The 21,782-nt window shown below is 43.2% G+C and overlaps 1 protein-coding gene across 1 annotated transcript; it reads left to right on the top strand.

The window, feature by feature from the left end:
- The first annotated feature begins 9,461 nt into the window (after positions 1 to 9,461).
- On the top strand, positions 9,462 to 21,355 carry LOC148020720 (uncharacterized). The gene is made up of 3 exons (XM_087698541.1): positions 9,462 to 10,777; positions 18,769 to 19,004; positions 19,264 to 21,355. Exons 1-3 carry the CDS (start codon positions 9,778 to 9,780, stop codon positions 21,115 to 21,117), a joined length of 3,090 nt encoding a protein of 1,029 aa, XP_087554667.1. The 5' UTR covers positions 9,462 to 9,777; the 3' UTR covers positions 21,118 to 21,355.
- The last annotated feature ends 427 nt before the right edge of the window (positions 21,356 to 21,782 follow it).

Here is a 21,782-nt window from a genome sequence, read left to right as displayed (position 1 = left end):
GTTCCTTTATATAAATTAGGCATGGATAAGAATACAATCTTTCTAGAAGGAAAGTATATTTATTCAATTTTTATTTCAATAATCATCATAGTCTGTGTTTGGACTTTGCTTGAAGGCCAATTACTAGGTTCGCCCATAGCTAGTATTGGGCCTTCTAGGAGACTCACTCGAGGTCACATGACATAAGAGAGTCCTAGAACACCCAAGGAATTATGACAAGAACCCCCTTCGCTCCTTGGCATCAACTAGCCTAGGACAAGTCCCTATGAAGAGACCTCTTGAGTTTGATGTTTATCCTAGTAATTGTAAGTGAAAAATCTAGCTCCCTTGGTTTGGAGTGTATGCAACTATTCTTGGGGAAGGCATAGTGTGCTCAATCATAGGTTTAACCTGTATTTAAGTATTTCTCTTTTTAGAAAACCACAAACATTTGTTCAAATAGTCTTTCAATGCAACAAGCAAATGATCTTGTGCATAAGTGCATATATAGGTACTGAGATTACAAACATAAGTTACATACTCTCGAGTCATGAATTTAGTGTGGAAAATCAGAGTGAAGAAACATTGAGATGTACACAAGAGGGAGAGAAGAGCTCAAAAGTACAAGAACAAGTCTTGCTTATTAAGTTGCTCATGAAAGTACAACTTGAGTCACTCTCACTCATCAGTTGATGTGGACCCATGGTCTGTTTATATAGCCCCAGCTGGCTAGCGTTAGGGTTTTCCCTTCCCCTCAGGACCATTGGATAATGAGACATGCTTATACTCTCAACACCCCCTCTCAATGCCAAGTGGCATTGGATAAAGCGTGAATGGATGCCCCCCCTTAATCCACATTGAGATGCCTTTATAAATCAGGCTACAAAAGATGGTTATAGGTAGAGAGTTTACAAGACTTAAAAGAGTCGATTTTCAATTGATTGAGAGGCAAAGTTAGCCTCCGATTCCTTAGGTGGTTCTGGAACACTGGGACACTTTTACTGGTATTATGCCCAGTCTTTTTGCATTTCACTTTTTTTGGGTACTTATTTCAACAATTACTTACAATATGCCATTTTTTATGATAGAAGGAGCACTTTGTAGAAACTGTATGGACTAACACTTGCTCACATGAAGTAGATGCTAAAGTGCCCTCCTTATGGTTCCTCTTCTCTTCATCTAGGCATGACTAGATGGTACCTTCCAATTTGGGATTTGGGATGCTTGTTAATGTTATTACAAGAGTAGGAAAAACCCTTTTGACGGCCTTCAAAAGGATAGCAATATCATCAGGTTTTGCTATACTGGTGCTTGTATGGAAGCTAGTTGGGCCATAAGCCCCTTCATAAGGGAGATAAATTTTCCAAGATCCTCCCCTGCATTAATTCTAGGATGAAAATTTCAATTTTAAGAAAAGTTTGTGAATTTTTTCCACAAGCACCATAGAGGTTTTCCAACTCATCCCATTTGGCCTTGGTAGTAGAGTGCTAATCTACATGATGTATTAAGGATTCGTCAAGGTGGAGCATGATAATATCCTGAGCTCATTGATCATCTTCCACAGCATTTGGGTTGGAAGGATTAACAGGTCTGGTCCCCATGATGAGAGGCTAGTAACCCCTTTCCATCATCTTGTATTTGATAAGTACTTGCCATGGCCCCTTGACACTCATTGTTGGATGTATCTTACTACCTGGCAGTTGTAGTGGCATATGTATCAGTGATTGCTTCACTTTGGGACAGTTTTACATGTTGTTGTCATTTATTCTAGCAAGTTGAAATTTGCAGATTTCGAGCACTTGTATGAGGGTAATGCTTACTATTTGATGTTATCTTGGTCATATTTTGTGGACAAGTGCTTCTCTTGGTGATATCTACTCTTTTAGCCAGTTTTAGTAGTGGTTTTAGTGCATTTTCTACTAATTACAACAACATGCAATTTTGTTTTTTTGCTTTGATTTGGGATAGTATGGCTCGTCATCTGAAAGACACGGCTCTCTTTAACATTGCCAAGTTGGATGGTACCAACTATGGGTATTAGAAGTCCCAGATATGGCAGGTTTTGGTGCATAAATTGTAGATTAAACCCTTGCGTTTCAAGGGTGTTAAACCTGAGGATATGGATGATGATGTTTGGATGGAAGTTGATGAGCTATGCAAGTCTACCATTATATTGTCACTCTTAGAAGAGGTCAATCATAATGTTGTTGAAGATGAAAATCAGAGTGTATGGGATTTATGGGAGAAGATTCAGGAGCTTTATGCGCAGCAGAGTCTTGCGTCACAGATGTATTGGTTGAAGCAGCTAATGGACCTTCGCATGAAGGAGGGGACATCCCTATCATCTCATTTCAGTCAATTTCATGCTACCATGAAGAATATGTTGTCACAGGGTATTGAGTTCAAAGACAACTTGCACCCATTGTTTCTACTTGGCACCTTGCCTGAATCATGGGATGTCTTCCATACTACCATATGCATGAACAAGCTTGATGGGCTGAAAATCAAAGATGTTGAGAGTGCTTTATTGACTGAGGAAATCAACAGGAGAAACAATGATGCTTCCCGCTCTTCACATGCATTGACCGTTAGAGGTGGCAGACATGGCAGGCATGATAATGATCATAAGGGCACGAACTCTCAGAAGTCCAGGTCCAAGTCATGTGGTCGCAGTAAGTCCCGTGGATGGAAGTCTGATCTTACATGTCATTATTGTAGGAAAGTAGGATATATTAGGCCGCAGTGCCATAAGATACATGATGATAAGCACAAGGAAAAGGGAAAAGAGAAAGTGCAAGAAAAGTCTTCTAAGCGCAGTATTGTATCTGCAAAGTTCAGTGTGAAGATAGAAGAGGTTAATGTCATGCAGGCCACTGATTCAGATGACGATTATATACTTGCAACTTCTTCATGTAATGCCTTACAGGCTTCTGAGATACATTCTATGTATGCATAGTGCTGGCTCTTGGATTCGAGTGCGTCACTTCATGTGACACCCTGTAGAGGTTGGTTTCATACCTATTGTACCATCTTTGGTTCTGTGCATCTTGGTGATGACAGGTCTCTTGACATTGTGGGCATTGGAGATGTTAGGCTGTAGTTTCCTTCTAGCAGTTCTTTTATTTTGCATGATGTATGCCATGTACCTGCGTTGACTCGCAGCCTTATGTCAGTTGAACAGCTTGATGATGCAAGGTATTTTGTGTCTTTTGGAGACTTTGCATGGAAGATTACTCGTGGCGGCAGGCTTGTGCTTTCAAGAGGTGCCAAGTCTGGTAGCCTCTATCCCTTACTTGTATATGGAGCTACCTTGGATCATGTTTTGTCTGTGGGTCCTATCCCCCATGTATCCCTCTGGCATGCTCGTTTGGGGCATATGTCCCTTAAAGGAATGAAATGCTCAGTGCTTTGCAGTATCTTCCACCTTTTGACTCTTCGCATTTTGATTCTTGTAATCATTGTTTGTATGGCGGCAGGCAGACTAGAAATATGCATAAAAAGTCTTGTAAGAAACGCATGGGTGAGCCCTTGGCTCTTGTGCACGCAGATGTATGTGGGCCCATGCCATGTCAGTCACTACGTGGGGCAAACTATTTTGTTACTTTCATAGATGATTACTCACGTAAGGTTTGGGTTTATCCCATAAAGAGAAAATCTGATGTCTTAGACACATTTCGACGTTGGCTTACATTAGTAGAGAACCAGTTTGGGAGCAGGGTATTAAGCGTCAGTTGACTGCCCCTTACACCCCACCCTAGAATGGTATGGCTGAACGCATGAATAGGAGCATTCAGGAAAGGGTCCATAGCATGCTTAGCCAGGCTAGCTTACTACATCACTTTTGGACTGAGGCAATTACTACTGCAGTGCATCTCATTAACAGGTCGCCTAGTAGTGGCATTGACTTTTAGGTTGCAGAAGAGGTTTGGGTAGGCAAGCCCCCTCTTATGATCATTTGCGTGTCTTTGGATGTGAGGCATTTTGCCATGTGCCCAAGGACAAACGCAATAGTCTAGATCCTAAAGGTGTCAAATGCATTTTCATTGGCTATGGAGATGCAGGAGAGATGGGTTACCGTCTATGGGATCCACAGGCGCGGAAAGTGATCCGCAGTCATAATGTCATCTTTCATGAGGACAAAATGCATATGCAGCCTGAGAAAGTGGTTGAGATACACTGAGTTATCTTTCAGGAGGAGCCACTTGCTCCCATTCAGCCTGCTCCATGGCCAGCTAGATAGCGTGTAGCATCACCTGATGCTCATGGCCCAGATGTTAGACATGCTGATGTTAGACAGAATGTTGGTTAGGTAGCAAAGCCTGGGTTGAGGTGTTCTACTAGAGATAGATGACCTCCTGACTGTTTTGCACCCTCTATGGATTATGTACTAGTTACAGATGCAGGAGAGCCTCTCACTTATGATGAGGCTATGCACAGGGATGATTGTCACTCTTGGGAGAGGGCTATGGAATCTGAGCTTGACTCATTGCATAAGAATCAGACTTGGGATTTGGTTTCCTTGCCTCAGGGTAAGAAGGCTTTGCCATGCAAGTGGGTGTACAAGCTGAAAAGTACCCCTGGACACCCCAAGCCGGCATACAAGGCTTGATTGGTTGCTAAGGGTTTTAAGCAGGAGCATGGTGTTGACTTTGATGAAGTCTTTTCTCTTGTGGTCAAGATGACCACCCTCAGTCTTGGCCTTGGTTGCACAACTTGACCTGGACTTGTACCAGATGGATGTCAAGACGGCCTTTTTACATGGGATGATGAGATTTACATGGAGCAGCCTAAGGGCTTTGCAGACCCTGGCAAGGAACACCTAGTGTGTAAGCTAAAGAAGAGTCTATATGGCTTGATGCAGGCACCTAGGGAATGGTACCATAAGTTTGATGCATTCATGCAGTCACAGGGCTACAGCCATAGTGCTATGGATCCGTGCTTGTACACGAAGAAAGCCCATGATGGTTCTTTACTGATTTTGATACTCAATGTGGATGACATGCTTTTAGCAGGGACAACTCATGAGGAGCTAGATGCTCTTAAGGCTCAACCCAAGAAGAGCTTTGAGATGAAAGATCTAGGATAGGCCTCTCATATACTTGGTATGCGCATTATGCGCGATAGATCTCAGGGACTACTCTATTTATCACAGAGGGAGTACATTCATAAAATCCTTGAGCGCTTCCGCATGTAGGATGTTAAGCCTATTGGCTGTCCACTACCTTCTCATGTGAAGGTTTCACACATCGATTGTTCACAGACAGATAAGCAGAGGGTCAAGATGGCCAAGATTCCCTATGCATCAGCTGTGTGGGCAATCTTATGTATGCCATGATAGCCACCCATCTAGATATTGCTTTTGCGGTTGGGGTTGTGGCATGTTATATGGCTACACCTAGCAAGAAACATTGGGATGCCGTGAATGGTATCATGAGGTACTTGAAGGGCATAGCATATATGTGTATTTGCTATGGCAGCCAAGATACAGGAGTCGTGGGGCACACCGACTCTGATTATGCAAGACATGTAGATAGTAGGAAGTCCACTTTTGGCTATGTGTTCACTTATGCTGGAGGGGCTATCTCTTGGATGTCCAGGGCAGAGAAGTGTACGACCCTTTCTACTACAGAGGCCGAGTATATTGCAGCCATAGAGGCTTGTAAGGAGGCTATCTGGCTAGGCAGTTTGATTGCAGACCTTGGTATGACAGATGCTATGCCTACACTGCATTCGGATTCTATGAGTGCCATTCAGTTGGCCAAGAATCCGGTCTTCCATGCGAAGACAAAACATATTGAGGTGAGGTATCACTTCATTCGCGAGGTCATTGAGGACAGGTCTGTTGACCTTGTCAAGATTTCGACTGAGCAGAATCTTGCAGACTTGCTCACGAAGAGTCTCACTACAGAGCGCTTTGCCTTCCTCAGGAGATTGATGGGCGTTGGATGAGATGTCGTCTTTTTCCTCATCATGTTGTACATGTGTACATGTTGTACTGTCTTCTCTTTTCTTTTCTCTCTCACCTGGGCAGATTTGCCTTTAAGTGGGAGGTTGTTGGGGGTAAAGGCACCTCTGCCTAGCCACCCGTGTATTACTACATTGATAGTATCCGCCACTGCATACTACAGGTGGCGGGCGCTCGTCATAGTCTTTATTCTTTTAGTGACAGTTTGAATAAAGGAAGGCTCGAACACACATTGTGGTTATTGGAGTTCCCACGCTGAGTTTCACTCTCTTGCTCTTACTCTCCATCCGCCATAGCTCTCATCGCTAAGCTTCTTCCTCCTGTGTTCCGCTTCCTTTTCAAAGGGAAGAACGAGTAAGAGGGTGGGAACAAAGTGGCATGAGGGTAGGAGATGTAGCAAAGCGATCAAAGGAAGGGTAGCATAGCTAGGAACTTGGCAATAGGGATAGACAAGTGGAAGCTACATGAGTAGTGTGTCATGACATTTATGAGAGGGCATGACAATAAAGGGGAGTATGAGGGCTCGAGGGAGGAGGCATGATCAACACAATAGAGCCGTGGAGGAGACTGTAGGAAGACTAGTGACATAGTGGGAAGCCATAATGGCCAATGCATCATCCATGTTTTTGCTTGTTTCCCACCCATTCTCTCTCTCTCTCTCTCTCTGTGTCTCTCTCTCTGTCTCTGTGTGTGTGTGTCTCTCTCTCTCTCACAATGTAGAGCTTTCCCTCTACTTGCTTGCCACATAAGAGCTTTCTTCTTCTTTGCTTAGCAATAAAGAGCTCTGTGTGTGTGTGTGTGTGTGTGTGTGTGTGTGTTCATCTCTATCTCTATCTCTCTCTCTCTCTCTCTCTCTCTCTCTCTCTCAAAACACGCTAGTCAGCAACAAGTGCAACATGGAACAAGGTGATGGGTGGTGGTGATGAGTAGAGGGGCAGTGAGAAGCTAATGGTAGGGAAGCATGTAGCCCTAATGACTTCAGGTTGGTGATCGAAACGAGTAGAAATACAACATGCATGGTGGGAAAGGAGGCACAATGTAGACAGGTAGGGCAACGGGTGTAGGGATACAAGCACAATGCAAGGTAGGTGTCATAGGCACATACTTGTTGATTGTTGATTTTGATTAAAAATGAGAGAGAGAGAGAGAGAGAGAGAGAGAGAGAGAGAGAGAGAGAGAGAGAGAGAGAGAGAGAGAGAGAGAGAGAGAGAGAGAGAGAGAGAGAGAGAGAGAGAGAGAGAGAGAGAGAGAGAGAGAGAGAGAGAGAGAGAGAGAGAGAGAGAGAGAGAGAGAGAGAGAGAGAGAGAGAGGGGGAGGGAGGGAGGGAGGGACGGAGGGAGTCCATGTACTTTGAATTGTAGATAGGGGAGAACAAATCGAAGGAAACAAAGTTGTCACGTTGTCATACTTCGTGAGCCTAGCATTCTACACAAGAAACACTGTTCTTACCAATGCACTTGTTGATATTAGGACGAAAATAGAGCAAAAGTTATTTATTGAACCCAAAAGTTAATGCATTTTGAATTATATCCATGGTCACATTTAGAGAGATAAAGTATACATACTTCGAAGAGTGACAATCAAGATCCCTCACACACACACACACACACACACACACACACTCTCTCTCTCTCTCTCTCTCTCTCTCCCATGAGAAACACTAAAAACCCTAATCGACTAAAACTTTTACATAAACTAATGGGCAAGGAACTAAAAAGCTTGATAGCCATAAGAGCATAATCACACACAAGTGCATGGACATGCATGTGTGGTAACATAGAATTTGCACAACATGGTCACCCACAAATCAAGAGGGCATGGGCCTTAACTCTAACACAGACAATTGAACAACATTTTGGAGGAGAGGGATGAACTTTTGGAGAAGAGAGATGCCTTTTACATAGGTTGGGTTAATGTTGTTTTGACATGTTGCATGAACTTCTTTGAGTTCTAAGGGTACTCAATGTATTCTACTGAGTACCAACAAACACAAAGCACGAGTTGAGGTTTATAGGACACACGACCCTAAACTTCACTAGGTGGACTTGCACAGGTTGGATCAACTTGCATGTGCCCTTACTTAAAGGCTTATCATGATGATGTGCAAGTGGGTGCCAAAAGTTTTAGGACCATTGCCATCCCTTATGATAGCGAAGTGGCTTAAATGCAATGATATCTACATTGCACATCCCACACAAACCATGTTCAAATTGGTAATCTTTCAAACCCATACATTATTTTTATGGCACTTGAGTACCTTTTATACACAAAATCACTCACAATCTTCTTTATAAACAATTATGTATGCTACTTGCTTGATCATATGAAAATCTTCATCGCTTAAAAAAAACCTTTAATGCATGGCTAAATATAAATCACCTACTTTTCTATTTTTGTAAGTTGAAAGATATTGCACACTCTCGTTGGCACTAAAACAAGAAGAACCTTGATTTTGGTTGACCATCAGATTTGGGTGTACTAGAAGGTATGCCTTTATAAAAAGTCTGTGTGTGTGTGTGTGTGGTTAGCAAGCTTGATACAAGAGAGAAAGTGCTTAACAAATCTAGGCATTTGCCTTGGCGAGTCACGAATAGCTCCAATGCTTATGCTTTAACACATTAAAGACTTGCTTTATTATCCTTTGAAGGAGTATTCAAACAATTATCTTATATTTGATAAGCCCACCATGACCAATCAGATGTGCAACAAGAAAACATCTTAGATATGCACATACACATGTAGTGCCCCAAATTTGAGGTTTATGGCTTTATGTTCAATGCTTTTATTAGGAATGTGAGCTTGCCAAGCGAGGTTGCATCATGCATCAAGAAGGGTGTTGCAATTGCAAACAGTTTCGCCTTAGAGTTTTTTGACATTCTTCATTAAGCATGGTTTTTCCCAAACTATAGTTGCAAAGCAAAAGTGCTCGTGCATTTTAGTTTATTTTGTTAACTTTTGGTAGAAATCTTGTTGACAATGAGATTGGCCCTTAGTTTTTGGTTGAGATTTGGGTAGTTTAGCTATAGAATTTGGTAGGCAATGCTCGATGTAACCTAGGTTTGGTGTAATGCGCCATTTAAATGCTGAGATTTGCCTCTAAATATGAAATTAAGAGGTGAGAAAATTTTCAAATTTTGAAGGATTTTAGTAAAGCAATGGGGCTAGGAGAAACATATGCTTGGACATTCAGGACTGAGAAATCCTTGTCAAGCAATGTGACAAAGGTTTGGGGCGCATATGGAGGCCCTTAAATTATGGCACAAATCAACAAAAGAAATCCAAACCTTAAAACTTAAAAATATGTACAAAGCAAACAATGTCTGAGACTTCTCTCTGGTACCGAGGAAAAGAAAGAAAAGGACACCCGCTTTCAAAACCTACAACACGCTAAACCCTTCAGACTTCCTACTACAGTCACGGATACACGTGGGCCGTTAGTTTTAGCGTGCGCCGTCATGGATAACGGCAACATTTCCAGCCTATCCAACGGGGGCGGGCGACGACGGGGGCCATAATATTCTGCTCACTCACGACAGTGGAGATAATGCTGTCTTCATCCCGATTCCCCCTTCTCTCTCTCTCTTTCTCTCTCTCTCTCTCTCTCTCTCTCTCAGAGTCAGACTGTGTAGGGAAATCCCCTCCTCCCATTTGTCGTCTTTCCTAGTCTGCTGCTCCTAGGTGGCTCTCCGGACTTTTCAACTCAATTTGGGTCCTGCTAAATTTAGAGCAATTTATTTTGGGTCCTGTGACTCTGTTGCTCAGGCAAGAAAGAGCAGGCGATCGCCCCACCCAGGTGATGATTGCCATCCTGTGCCTCCCACAACACTCTCAGGATGGAAGAGCAGCATATAAAGCATGGTGGTTCTCCGGCTGACCAGGACTTGGAGCAGGGCCAAGGGTCCTCAGCTGTGCAGGGTCCTGTTGCAGAAACTGAGGAGGGGCCGGCAGAAGCATTGGAGAAGCATAAGCAGCCTTCGGAATCGTTGGAGTCGTGTGATCAGCCCCTCGGAGTGCACTCCGCTGAGGCCCGGGCCACAGAGTCCTGTCAAGCATGCGTTTCTTCATCCAACAGGGAGTTGAAATATGAACAGGACATTCCATCCAGCATGAGAGTTGAGTGTTCGCCCTCAGATATTGATGAACAGGGCTTGTTATCGAGCATGGAAGCACAGGGATTGATTGCCGTGAATGAAAAGGGTCCAGGAAATGTCGAAGGACAAGTTTTATGTTCAAATAAGGAACAGGGCTCACCGGAGGGGGAGCGCTCACAATCCAAGCATGAGGAAGGTCCGGGGTCAACCAAGGGAGGACAATTTGAGCAAGAAGAAGGTCCACAATCAAATAAACAAGAAGAAGGTCCACAGTCAAGTAAAAAAGAAGAAGGTTACCAAGAGGAAGGTCCAGGGTCAAGCCAAGAAGGAGAATATGCACAACTCACGCAAGAAGAAGGCCCAAAGTCAATTAAACATGAAGTTTCCCAATTGAAGCAAGAAGATCGACAGTCGAGCAAGGAAGAAGTGGGTTCATCTTCAAACAAGCAAGAAGAGGGTGCACCATCGGATCTTCAAGGAAAGATTAAACAGTCTGAAAACATTACTGAAGAGGATGAAGAGAAACGAGGCCTGGAAGATGCTTTTGCTTTGATTAAGGATGATACAGCAGTAGAGGGGACTGGTGCTTCTTTGACCCAAGAACAGAAACCAGATATCAACCTGGCTACTCAATTAGTTATGGAGTCGACCATGGAATCTTCTGGTCAACCTGTGGTGGTTTCTGCCATACAAGAGACAACTAGCGTGACAGAGCCTCAGACTTCTGTGGGTGCTCTTGCAGGTAGAGATAGACTTCATTACTTAACTGACAATGCTTCTCGATCAAAGATTTTAAATGTTTTGATTTCTCATGAGGAACTTTTAATTTGAAGAAACAAGGAGGCATACTGCCCAGAGGCAATCATCATCTCATTGCCTTTATTTGCTGACTAGGAAGAGCTATTGGTAATAGTTAGGAGGCATTTTTTGAAGGGATCACAGGTAAAATGCATGTTGTGGTAGTACATGTAAACATGTACATGTATCTAAAGTTTCAATGAGATGAACATGCATAAGAGTAGCTTCAATTTATTCCGAGTTAATTTTCAGAGTGGTGCCACAGTAGATTGTTTCACACTTCAGTGAGAGTTCCCTTTTGGAGGTGGATGGGAAGTGCTTTCCTTCTCACCAGTTTGACTAAATTGGAACTTGCAACTCTGTTTCCATTCACTGGGTGTTGGGTGAATGTGGTATTGACACCAATCAGTTCAATCAGTCTCCGTATGTACTCACATGCAGGCTCGTGCAGTGCTATGTTGCTGGAAGTAGAAGTTCTTTTGGCTGTGCCCCATGAGGAGTTTGATTTGACATAACAATCTGTAGTGCTGACTGAGGGCTGAGTATGTTTGGTGTTGTCTCCTGAAGTTCCTGCAAGCTTGCATTTGGTGCCAATAGCCTGCAGATGACAGATCTTTGAAACAGCTTGTATCTTCTGATGCACACAGGAGGTGAAAACTCTGCAGCCAAAAAATTACTGTTTCTCTTTCATTGAATTCAGAATTCAGCATTTGAAGTGGTGAGCTCAACATTGAGCTGTCCTGGAGCCATAGTAGTGTTGATTTGGTCAAATTTTGTTTTAAAAAATTTCTGAAGTGCAGTAGGCCTGCAGCTCTTTGGAAAGTGGGAAGCTGCACTAGAGAGGAGAGAAGGCCTACTATATCTTTTACTGCATGTATCCTACTTGGTGCAATTTCTTAACAAACTGTTTTATGTATTTACAAGGGTTTTCTTATTATGGAGATATCAGAGTATGTAAATTATGGGGTTCATAATCAAGTCCATCTGATTTGGACATGGAAATTCATTATTATCGCATACAACTCTTAGCTAATTAAGGCCATATGATGTGGATATGGAAATTCATCTTTATTGGATAGAATTCTAGCTCTTATTCTTTTCAAATACTTGTTAGTAAGCGTGAACATGATCAGCAAGCATGGAATGCATTGGTTGTGACGTTATGTCTGAAACAGGACACATGGTTGTGTGAGACAAATTGGGATAATCAAGTGCATAAAGAGCAAACTCACAAAAATAACAAATTAATGCTGATAGTTTATAGAAATGAATGAACATGTACAATGAACCTGAATGAAGAGTAAACTGAGATATAATGCAGTGGGGCAGACGCCAATTCCTGAAGGAGCAAAATAGGGGTGAAGGCATGAAGCAAAAGGCAATAGTGGGTGCATAGGGTTCTTGAAGAGGTGGTCGGAGATCTATGGTTGGTGCCATTGATGGAGTTGAATGTTGCTAGAAATAGCAGAGTGGAGTGTATTGTCATTCCTATGGATCATAAATGTGAGCACCCAACCAGGACTTGTAGTAGTGACGTTGGACTGTGAGGTAGATCAGCATATTGGTTGCTGATAAAGGGAATTCTTCATTTTGGCTCTAGCAGCAGTCTGGAGTGTAGAATCTATGTTCATGGTTGCACACTGTCAAAAGATGATGTACCAACGAGATAGTAGGGTTGGCGGGGAGGAAGACAGAGTGAACTCGGCAAACATGGAGAAGAGAAGAGAAGAGAGAAGAAACTCTAATGAATGGAATGATGAAGTTCCGAATCATGGAGTGAATGTGATACAAGGGAACAAGGGTGTCGTAGCACAAGGAAGATGATGAAGACAACCACGAACCACGAACCACAATGTTCTCTTGAAGGGGCGTGAGGGTAGTGGAGAGGCTGGAGAGAAGAGGTGACGGAGTGAATGAATCAGCCGTGTGGAATGAATGAGAGAGTGGTCTGTAAATAGGCACAGCTAGTCTAGGATGGTGCCCCTTTTTGGAGCTGCAAACCCTAAACGCAAAACGTAGAAACGCAAAAACGCAAGCTGCGGGTGAAGGGTTTCTCAACATCCTCTCTTAGGCCCAAAAAGGGGAACAAGAGGAGTGAGGTGGAGATGCAATGCTTATGCAGCAGATGTCACTTGGACAGTGTCCCTCGTGGGAAAATTGTTCACTTGCCCAAGCGCCCTAGTACAAAGATGATGAAAACATGCAATGCATAGGAGGAATGTTGGACTTTGTGTGGTGCCGAGAACCATAAGGATATGCGCGCACTCGATCTCGGGAGGTGGCTCCATGCTGACCAAGTGACCAAGGCAAGAAGAGAAGAGGAGGAAGAAGATGTAGAGGATTCCTAAGATCCAAGATTTCCACTGGAAAGGGAACTTGCAGTAAATAACCGTAGACAGAGTGAACTGGAGAACTCGAAACTCAACCTCGGGAGAGAAGCCACTAGCTCTGTGTAGCCATGCTGGAAGGAATATGAAGGCCTCGTCACCAAGTTGCGGCTGAACCTCTGAGGTCCCGATCTAGGTGATACCTGAAGATCCAAGGTATCAGTAGAAGAGATGACTGGTTGAAGATAGCCACCCCAAGAAAGTAGAGGATGGGTGAATAACTTTATGTGGAGTAGATTCCCCCTCTGAGGTGGGAGATGGAGGGGTCCCCGCTGAAATTGAAGAAGTAGATGCCCCTTTTGAGGGCAAAGAAATAACATCCCCCTTTGAATTTCCCTCTGACGTAGATAGAAAATCCAAAACTCATGGATCACGGACTTCGAAATGTCTGATGACGAAGGAAGTACCATCAGTCGCATCGAAGAAGGTATCTGGGGTGCCGAAGAGCTCCCAGAGATAGCCTCTCGAACCTGAGTAGTCGAGGGTGGGGAAGGGTAGGGCTCAGAATGAGCAAGAGGTGGGTAATAGTTGCTGTCTCTCAGTGGAGCAGATTGGGTAGCTGAAGAAGAGGAAGGAGTTGAACAGCCATTGTCTCTCGAAGGAGCAGATTGACAAGGAGACGGTATCAAACAATCACTGTCTCTCGATGGAGCGGATTGTAAAATTGTGGGCCGTGGTAGCCACTGTACCCAAAAATAGGTGGAAGAAGATTGCCGCTGGTATTGCGACGATCTCCAGGAGGTCATAGTGCCAATCGATCCTCCATGTGCTCGAAAGGACTTAGTGCGCATCGGATGCGTCTTATTGCCTTGAGCATAGTACTCTGATAGCTGATGCAAAACGATTTCTATGGCTCAGAAAGGAGAGGTGGCACAAGGAGCTTGGTGGAAGACGTATATACTCCGGGGGGATGGGGAGCAAAGGTCGAAGTCGACAAGCATCGGTGGTGTGATTGGTGATGCCACAGTAGGGGTACCCAGTAGTCTTGTCATCTGTTGGTAAAGAAGCCATGGATACCAGTATGCCTTGTTGAAGAAGGAAGAGGTTAGCCACCATGAACCACAAATTGCAATGTTTGCCTCAAGGGGTGTGAGGGCAATGTGAACCACGAACCGCAATGTCCGCCTCAAGGGGTGGGAGGGTAGTGGAAGGGCTGAAAGTGAGCTGCCAGTGGGAGGAGGATGCGACCAGTAGTAAGAGGTTGCAACCAGTAGAAAAACGCAAGTGAGGAGAGAGAGACTAAAAACGCAGGCGGGACAGCCTACAGGAGAGAGAAAGACTAAAAACGCAGGAAAAAAACAGCAGCAGTAAATATGTTGAAATCAGCTCCGAACAGTGTGTGATAGGCTGGAAACAAGCGCCAGACTGTTCTAGACAGCAATGGCCAGCTTGGACCGCGATGTCCTCCACGTTCGGGGTGTGGGCAACAAGCTGAAATACCTGAAATCTGCAAAAACGAGATTGTTTTTTGAATGGAGAGTGATCAGCAATAGTCGCTCTGCTGTAAACAGCTGCAAATTGCGGGTGGAAGGTTGGAAATAGGTGCCAGACTGTAGATGACAGCAAGGGACAGCTGAGACTGTGATGTCTTCGGCGAAAGGGGTGTGGGCAGCAAGTTGAAAACACTTGAAACCTGCAAAAACGAGATTTTGATGCAGCCGAAGAAGAAGAGAAGTGGTTGCCGAACTCGCCACTGGTCTTTGCCTTCATTGGAGTGGAGGATCTTTGTCGCTGTTTGAGTAGATCCAACTCTGATACCATGTCCAAAAATGACGTACTAGCGAGATAGTAGGGTTGGCGGGGAGGAACACGGAATGAACTCGGCAAACATGGAGAAAAGAAGAGAAGAGAGAAGAAACTCTGATGAATGGAATGATGAAGTTCCGAATCATGGAGTGAATGTGATACAAGGGAACAAGGGTGCCGTAGCACAAGGAAGATGATGAAGACAGCCACGAACCACGAACCACAATGTCCTCCTGAAGGGGTGTGAGGGTAGTGGAGAGGCTAGAGAGGAGGTGTGACGGATTGAATGAATTAGACATGAGGAATGGATGAGAGAGTGGCCTGTAAATAGGGACAGCTAGTCTAGGATGGCGCCCCTTTTTGGGGCTGCAAACCCTAAACTCAAAACGTAGAAATGCAAAAACGTAAACTGCGGGTGAAGGGTTTCTCAACACAGACCTCTGTGTTTTTGGTTGCAAGATGCTGTGTTTTGGTCTCCAGCAGCAGTGTGGGCAGTGGGGGCTGCAAACTGACTTAAACAGCTTTGTTTGGGGTATAGACAACATTGTGCTTGTAGGAATAGTGATCACATCATTCTAGGTGGCAGTAGAAGCTGTGTTTAGAAGGGCAGGTCGTGATGATGATGATGGTAGGGGTGTAAAGAAATGGTGTGGCAAACATAGAAAAAGCAAAGTGTATGACAGCATGGAGAATGCCATCTAGAGAATGCTGAATGAGAATGTATGAATCATAATGAAGATGATACAATCAAGGTTCTTTGAAACTTCTTGTCTCTAGGATTTGGGCAAAGGTGGGTGTTGGAGTATGTGGTACTCAAATGTGTCTGCAGTACCTTAGTTTAGTACTTTGGTGGCAGCCCAAAAAGGCAGCATATATAGAGTAATGTTTATGGGTCATTCAAGGCCTTCATTTTGTGTAGAAGATCCTTGAGTTCTTGGGAGTATACATACATCTAAGGTTTCCTTTCCAATGTCCAGCTCAAATGAGTTGCAGAAATTTTCAATCCAATGGTCAGTCACAAATTGCTTTTGAAATGTATCCCCACCCACTTCGCATACGCCTTCCCTTGTACTATGATTGGTATCTATCCAATGCACTATTCACATTGAATTGATAGAGATCAAAGTACACTATTCATTTGGCCAGCCATGAATCGATATTTGTCTCATTACATTCCTTCTTCTCCTTGTTAAAGGGGTCAAGTCGGAATTGAAGAGGCAAAATCCGTATTGGTGCAAGGAAAATTTCAGGTTGTGGACTGTTTGAAATCAAATTTGAAGGTTGAGTTCATGTGCATGTGTTTGTGCAAAAGGAGGCGGTAAAATGATATGTTTAACATTGGCCCAAAAGTTGAGGCACATCATTTTGGAAAATCAAAGTTTTAGTGGAATAAAAACATAGATATAGGAACAGTTATGATCCATGGGATAGGGAATATGCCCCTTTTTGGTATGCTTCCCCCTTATTTTTCGTTACTGGGATGGTGTTCTTCCCAAGGCCCCATCTCTGTTACTTGTGACCATGTCTAAAAGCCATGTGTTTTGACCTTGTATAGAAAGCATAGCACAAAGGAACTAACAAAGCGTTCTCCCACAAGATTTGCATATATGTACTTTTGTGCTAGTGAACTTACAGGATAGCACAGTGTTTAAGGGTTTGAAAAGAATGTTGTAATTGATGAGTGGCTGAGATTGAAGGCTTGTCACACTTGAAAAAGTGCATGAAGTCACATCCATTATGTTAGGGCTTGAGTATTGGCAAGATGCAAAAAAGATAGTGAAGATTTGGGTGCAAATGTTGGATAAAGGAGTCACTATGGGGTTGATAAAGAAGGCACTATGGGGTTGTGAATTGCATAGTGGATAAGCTTCAGTGTCTTGATGATGTTGATGCAGGCAAGAGGGCAGGTCACATGGTGGAGAAGCATTAGTATCGTGATGTTGTTGATGCATACAAGCTTGATGAAGTTAAGAACCTTTATGTGGATCACGCATTCTCTCTTACATGCAACAGGCTTTATTTGTATCCTCTGGGGAGGGGAAAGGGCAAGAGGTTAAAGTGAATGGATGTCAGCTTTAGAGCACTGCATTGAGAATGCTATTGAGTAGTAGAGAGTCCTTATTGATGGGCTAGATATATAAATTAGAGGGGGGTCATTTGCTCATGCCATTGCAAAAGATGAAAAGTAGGACAGATTATCCAGTTAAATGGTGGTGTCTAGTACTCCTGAATTTGCCACAACTTGTAATTCAGATTCTCTATCATGCACCCCTTGTGAGAGAAATTGGAGTATTTTTTCTTTTATACATAGTAAAAGATGCAACATGTTGAAAAGCCCTTCCACACAAAGTTGTTCTAGTCATAAAATTGAGACTCATTTACTAGATGAAGACCGATAAAATTTTAACACAATCATCTTGAGAGATGCGGCTCTATCTAGCTCTTGAACAAACTCTTCCAAAAATCCAGAACATAATTCAGATAATAACACCCAGATAAGATGAGCATACTCGTTTGGAATGATACATGTAGAATAAGTTGGAAGCCACTTGCTCACGTGGAGAACTCATTGATACAAGGCTATGGTAAAGAAGCTTGAACAAGGTATATAAGGGCTTGTCAAAGCTCTGAAGTCCGAGCTCCAGATAGAGTTTAGGCACAAGAAGATAGAATAAGGGAGCCAGCTTTAGGTGGAGAGGATGAATCCGATCGCCAACACTGATCCCTAGTACAAGAGGCTTGTCCTTATACAGGCATATGAGCTCCAATGTCAAGACCTAGCTCCTCCAAGGCTCCATGACTTCTTGTGCCTTGCTTTCATCCACAAATTCCTTGATTTGATACTTTCATGGCTGCAAAGATATGATGGCTGCTTTGTATGCAAGGAAGCTTGCATTGTGTGTGTCTTATGGTGAGCATTGAGAAGAGAAAAGCCATTGTGGGATGCTATACTCCAAAAGCTACAATTAAGCAAGCTTTTGAAGCTTTAGACTTGTCCTCATGCTCAGTTATTGATCACACTCAGGAATAAATCATGTCTCATGCACAAAACACGTACGGACCTTGTAAAATTAAGCCATAAGGGTAGAGCACATGCAAAACACATGAATGATAGATGGAGCTTCCCAAGCACAAGTGCACATCCATGTGCATTTGCATTATTATGCCCTATTGCTCTATATGATAAAAAAGCAAAGATGCAGAGATGTATATGCCATTGGAACAATTATAGAAGAATGTTCATGAGGTCCTAGAGGCTCCTAAACATCATTGAGGCTTGGGTAAAGCCGCACTACCCATAAGAAAAACTATGAACCACATCCCAAAAAGCAACAAATCATAAATGTCTTGGTCCTGAAAACTTGCTGGGTTTAACCTGCCAGAAAGTGCTTCACAATGTCACCAGGTATGCTACTTTTGTTTGTTTTCTTTTTGGGGGGTGCGTGTGTGTGTGTGGGGGTAGGTGTGGGTGTGGCACAAAGTAAGATCAGTGATTCAGAATATCATTGCCGAAGGTCTTTCAGCTTCAGACACAGTTTCTTTTTCATACAGTTCTTATTGACAGTTCGTGTCTCTATTCTGAATGGCATGTGAGTGGTGACAAACCAATGTGTTCCTTTAAGGGAGGAGGAGGAAAAAGAGAGGGGGAATGGAGTAAGAATATCAATGACCTAGTTTATCAAAAGTTCCTACAGCTTCAGACAGAATTATTTGAGGGATTATGAAACATCTAAGCACACTAAAGGTTTCTGTTTGTAGGTTCTCTGTTTTGACTGATTTCTGTAAATTGGCGTGTTATCAGATGAAGAAAGAGGAATCGAAACAGGAGTGTCTGGTAATTTGTCATCACCATCCGAGTCACCACATTTCAAGAGAGCAGAAATAGCTACAACAACTTTGTCTTCACCATTGGGCTTGCTGCATGTTAAGAGGGCAGAAATAGACACAGCAGCACCATTTGAATCTGTAAAAGCAGCTGTCAGTCTTTTTGGTGAAAGAGTGGATTGGAAGCCACATCTAAGGACTCCCAGTATGGAAGTATGTTGCAACACCTTTCAACAGCATTGCTTCCTTCTCAAAATGCTGGGCTACAGCAATATTTTTCCTTTATTTCTAAAGCAGGGATATCTTCTCATTGGTGGGAAAACTATGTGTTCCTGTAAAATGCAAAATTTAAAATGGAGGAGAATGTGCACTTTAATATCAATTTTACTAAAACTACACATTTATGAAATAGATTATTTAGCTGTCTTTACAGCATTGTGGAGTTGCTTCTGATACCTGCATGTGATTACAGAGACGTATTGTGGTGGAGTCTGACCTTGTTAAAATTCAGCAAGAGCTTTCACATTACAAGGATCAACTCTTCTTGACACAGGCATCAGTGGCAGGCATTACTCTCGAGTTAAATCGGACTAAAGGACTTTTTAAAGCACAGAAAAGTAACAGAACTAATCAACAGGATGGTTTGCAGGGTGTGGGGACTGTTGAACTAAAAGAACGCATGAATGAGGTTGAAGAAATTATGTCAGAACTACAAAAGGTCTCAGCAGAGATTGAAAGCACAAAGGGGGTGCTCCTCTCTGTCACTAATTTGAAGCAAGCAGCAATAAAAGAAAGGCAAGAGGCCAATAATGCTCTGGATGTTGTCTCCAAGAAAATTCAAGAACTTACTGAAGAACAGGACTCTGTTAATGAGGCTTTGGTTGCTGCTCAAGCTGCACTTGTAGAGGCAGAAGAGCAGATTGAACTTTTAAAGTCAGATCATAGTCCTGAATTGCAGGAAAAGGTGATGAGTGATATTCTGGTGGGAAAGTCAGCTGAACTGCAGGAGCTCGAAACAAAGATACAGGAAGCACGTACTGCAGTAATCAAGCTAAAGGAAGAGTATTCTGATGTGCAAGAAGCTGAGAGACAGGCAGTGTTGGCTGAAAGTGAGACACAAAAGAACATTGCTAGCTTGAAAGTAGAGTTGGACCATGTCAGGTCTACTGAGTTGGCGTCTGTTACAGCTCTTAGCAAAGTGTTGGAAGAGCTAGATGAGTTGAAAGTTAAGCAGACAAATGCTGCAGAAAATGAGTCTTCTCTTTCTTCAGAAATACAGGCAGCCAAAACAGAGTTGGAAAGAACTCAACTGGAACTTGAGAGTATGCATTCAAAAGAACAGATGGCATGTACAACTCTAGCCTCCTTACAGGAGGAGCTATGCAAAGTTAGAGAGCTGCTAATATCAGCCCAATCAGGTGAGATAGCAGCTAGAGAGTCCAAGGAGACCCTGCCAACATCCATAAAACAATTAGCAGCAGAGGCAGATCAAGCCAAGGCTGCTGCAGAAGCATCCAGAGAATCAGTGCGGAGAGCAAGACTTGAATCTGAGCAATTTAAGGCTGCCACCAGCACTGCATTGAGTAGACTACAAGCAGCTTTAAAAGAGTCTGAAGCAGCTCGCGCATCAGAAGCAATGGCCCTTGCTGAAATCAAAGCCCTTACTGAGTCTGAAACAAAAACAGCCGTTTTAGAGTCAGAACCAGAGGGGGGACATACAGGTGTGACTGTTTCACTTGAAGAGTATGCCTCACTGAAGCAGACAGTACAAGAAGCAGAAGAAGCAGCCAGCAGAAAGGTTGCTGAAGCTTTAGCGCAAGTAGAGGCAGCCAAAGCTAGCCAGCAAGAGGCACAAGGAAAACTTGATGGTGCTAATAAAGAGGCTGAAACATACAGAGATGAAATGCAAAAAGCTCAGAAGAAGGCTGATGATGCACAAGCAGCAAAATTGGCAGCTGAAGGAGAGCTGCGAAAATGGCGGGCAGAACATGAGCAACGACGAAGATCTGGACAGGCTCCTCTTCCACCGAAACTGCATGCAACTCAGTATCCACCACAGAGGGCGAGCAATACTGATGTTACTGTTAAAAGTAGTAACAAGGACAAAGGCATACCTCCATCTTTTCAGGAGAAGGCAGTTGTTGATCTGGACTCTGTATCTCAGGTGTTTAGCCTGAAGGTTCCAATGCCTGATGTACCTGCTAAGGTGCTACCTGCTAAAGATGTGGAAAAGGAAAAAGAAAAGATAAAGAAGAAGACTTTCATCGCCCGAGTAGCATCCCTCATTGTAAGGAGGAAGAGTCGAAGCCAGGTCTCAACCAAATGATGTGTTGCTGTTAAGGTGGCTGCTGGCACCATGGCTGGGAGGATAGTGTGGTTTTCTTGTATGTTGTATTTTATGTTTTGATTCATTTTGCTCACATAATGCTCCACATGTCCTTTTTGTAAGGAAAAGACTTGTATAACCTGTGGGTGAGCATTATCATTATACTAGTGTTTTTGAGTTGGAACAAGCTTTATGCTTGCTGTACAGCCTTTCACACAGACACCTAGTTGCATTGCTTACGATTCTACCATGGCTTTCAAGCACTTTTAAGGTGCTCTGTTTTCTCTGAGCTTCCAATACCATTCTTCAAACAGGTCTGGATTTAAGGCCTAAGCCCTTCACTTAATACTCAGTAAGGGATTTTGTGTTTGACCGGTTTTTTATATTGTCCGCTCTGTGATAAGCTTTTAATTGTAATGAGTCATTGAAATAGGGTACTGATGTTAGACTTCCCTGCTGTAATCTGGAATGCTTATATTGTATACCAATCTTGTAATGAGTCATTGAAATAGGGTACTGATGTCAGACTCCCCTGCTGTAAATCTGGAATTCTTATATTGTATACCAATCTTATAGTTAAGTGACAAGCTTTCTTCCTTATCAATGAAACTAAAAACCAAGCCTCATTGTGGATAAAGTAAAGAGGTTGCCAACATGAAAAAGAA

Source organism: Lygodium microphyllum, chromosome 18 (assembly GCF_053477565.2).
Source record: "Lygodium microphyllum isolate KBCC chromosome 18, Lygodium_microphyllum_v1.1.10, whole genome shotgun sequence".
Lineage (NCBI taxonomy): Eukaryota > Viridiplantae > Streptophyta > Polypodiopsida > Schizaeales > Lygodiaceae > Lygodium > Lygodium microphyllum.
The sequence above is the reverse complement of the archived record's forward strand: the minus strand, read 5'-3'. Positions and strand labels throughout refer to the sequence as shown.